This window comes from Sinocyclocheilus anshuiensis, unplaced genomic scaffold (assembly GCF_001515605.1).
Source record: "Sinocyclocheilus anshuiensis isolate Anshui unplaced genomic scaffold, SAMN03320099.WGS_v1.1 scaffold1405, whole genome shotgun sequence".
NCBI lineage: Eukaryota > Metazoa > Chordata > Actinopteri > Cypriniformes > Cyprinidae > Sinocyclocheilus > Sinocyclocheilus anshuiensis.
In genome coordinates, this window is record NW_015549639.1 from 135,004 (window position 1) to 137,802 (window position 2,799).

At 40.2% G+C, this 2,799-nt stretch overlaps 1 protein-coding gene across 1 annotated transcript in view; it reads left to right on the forward strand.

The window, feature by feature from the left end:
• LOC107659855 (ubiquitin carboxyl-terminal hydrolase 43-like) overlaps nucleotides 1-2,799 on the forward strand; it is a 117,056-nt gene that overhangs the window by 107,669 nt on the left and 6,588 nt on the right. Inside the window, 2 exon segments of the mRNA XM_016448939.1 lie at nucleotides 2,340-2,417; nucleotides 2,568-2,697. Coding sequence (XP_016304425.1) covers nucleotides 2,340-2,417; nucleotides 2,568-2,697 — 208 coding nt within the window.

Sequence of the window (2,799 nt, forward strand, 5' to 3'; positions counted from 1 at the left end):
GAGGAAGTGATCCGAGGTGTGCAGTGGAGTAACCAGTACATGATCAGTGGAGCAGTGTTGTGTGTAAATAAGGTCCAGTTGGTTGCCTGATTTGTGAGTAGCCGTAGTTAATACTTGCTTGAGATCAAAAGAAGCAAGCAGAGTGTGGAAGTCTGCAGCCTGAGGTTTATCTAGGTGGATGTTGAAGTCTCCAAGCATAACTAGGGGAGTACCACCCTCATGAAAGTTTAAGAGCAGCACATCTAATTCTTCCACGACGTTACCTAGTGGTCCTGGGGGTTGATAAACAACTATAAAATGGATTCTGCTTTGTTTACAGCAGAATGGCAATTCCAGAGACCAATAGAAAAAGAAAGTAGTGTACTAGTAGACATAGGCAAAGTGCGCAGGTTGTTAGGATTGTACTGCCTACAGTGTGTGATGCATGGTTTGTGAGTGGTAGTGATAGTAGGGATCTGGAAACACATAGTAAGAATTGGTTATAAAAACTGAAAACAGAAGGGAAACAAGTAGTAGGAAAGAGAATGATTCAAAAGCGATACTTATGTCCCTTGCCGGTGTCCCTGCTCAGTGGAGTCGAACAGTAGAGTTGATGGTCTTTACACTCTTCGGGCTTCACACGAGGAGAGCTTCACACGAGGGCTGCCGCGGTATAGTAAGCTTTTTATATTCGTCTAACAAAACTCAAATTGAATTCAGCTGAACACCCCTTCCTGTTTATCACAACAAATGGCCAAGCAAAGCGCACGACACTGACAAGGTACTCGTACAAGACCAGTACAAGACCAAACGCGATTTCGATTTACCTTGTAAATATCAAGTGCCATGGTATATGTGAAGTTATTAAAAATAATTTCGGGAGGAGTATGCCAATCTAATCTTCCAGTTAATGCCAAGGTATAAAACCAGCATCTTACCTCTTCCCATTGTTAGTTCTTTCGGCCTCCCTCCTCCTCCTCCTTTTTTGTACAATTTTGCCTGTTATAGGGGGGCAATCGGAGCTCGAGTAGAATATTCTCTCTGAGCCCCTCTATAGCAGACAACAAGCCAAATCTGTTTACCACTTACGCTAAGATTATATGGGCACACAAATTTGTGAAATAAAATTACCATGGTATTGCCATCTGATAGCATCACTATACCAGGCTACTAGCACTGTACTTTTTGTTTGGTGCAGATTTGAGAAATGTGTATGTTGCAGAGGTATCTGATCATCTTTTCTTACCAGCACGTCCTTTTTTGCACTCTCATCCATGCCTGTCACTGTATAAATAGGTTGTTTATTTGTAATTATGATGTTCAGATGATAGCAGACATTCCATTTCTCATGTGGTTACCTGCTGTTCTCTGACACAAGCTGCTGCTCTTGTGTGCTGAAAGCCAGCAGTTTAACTATGCAAGTAATTAAGATTGTCAGCCATTGCTGAAGATGCATCTAGAGGTTTCACAAGCAAGATTGAGTTAAGAAGACCACATTTTCCAAGTAATGACAGGAAGCATATGGTTGCCACAAACATTTATCATCACATAGATTGTTCATACGAACCCAAGTTCAGAGAATGGAGAAAAAGCATGCAAAGTTTTAGTGTAACACCAGAAACAAAGTTGTGTGTGTGTGTGTGTGTGTGTGTGTGTGTGTGTGTGTGTGTGTGTGTGTGTGTGTGTTTAGCTCCCCAAATTTCTGGTTGAGATAAGGTAAATTGTTCAGTGTAAGACAAGATAAGTTGTTCGGCGTAAGATAAGAAAACCCCTGCGTATGTGTCAGAGCTTTCTTTTCAATAGACCAGAGTTGATGAATTTAAGTGAATTCCCCTCACGTCTCTGAATTATTGTTCCCTGCTTTTAAATCCTCTCAGAAACAATCGCAATTAACGCAGACGGACTGCGTGTCAGAATTAATCTGGCTTTAGCCCAGCTCTCAGAAAAAACATGTTTTGCAGAATTGCACAGGGTGAACAGTGAGGGCCGAGGCTGTGAACGAATTTTTTCAGGATTCTGAATTAATAGACACTTCAAAAGAATGGCACTTATTTGAAATAAAAATGTTTTGTAACATTATAAATGTCTTTACTGTCACATTTGATATATTGAATGTTTCCTTGCTGAATAAAAGTATTACGTATAATCTTACTGACCCCAAACTTTTGAAAGGTAGTGTAAATCCAGTTTTAAAAAATCTTTAAAAAACAATGGCAATGGCACAGAATGGCAGTGTCAGTGTGCCAAATTATGTACTGATTTAGACTGAATTGACAATGAACTTCACAACACTGATTATAGTCTGCCCCCTAGCGTCTGAATACCTAACTCACAATTTAAATCATTTCATTCTCTCACAGAGCCCTGAAATTATGCGGTCCTGGTGGTCCTCTGCATGTGAAGCTTGTGATTGAATGGGAGACCAGGATCAAAGAATGGTAAGATACATGCTGCTTCATAAAATGATCTTATTTAAAGGCAGACACATTCATTTAATTTAAAACCACCGAACATGTCAAATTCCCAGAATTAGTAAGAATCTTCTCATTTGAAAGTCATAAGTCCTGTGTGATTCATATCTGTTTCAGTCTCTTTGGTAACATTCAAGAGGAAGTTATTGAGGATGCAGAGAGTGTGAAGATCCAGCAGCAGAATCATGTACAGCAGCACAGCTGCACACTGGATGAGTGTTTTCAGCTCTACACCAAAGAGGAGCAGGTACTCTCTCCTCCAATCATACACTCTGTTTATTTCTTTCTTTTGTACTGTTTTCTTACCTGTGTCATTTAAAGACAATGTACGTGTGTGTGTGTGTGTGTG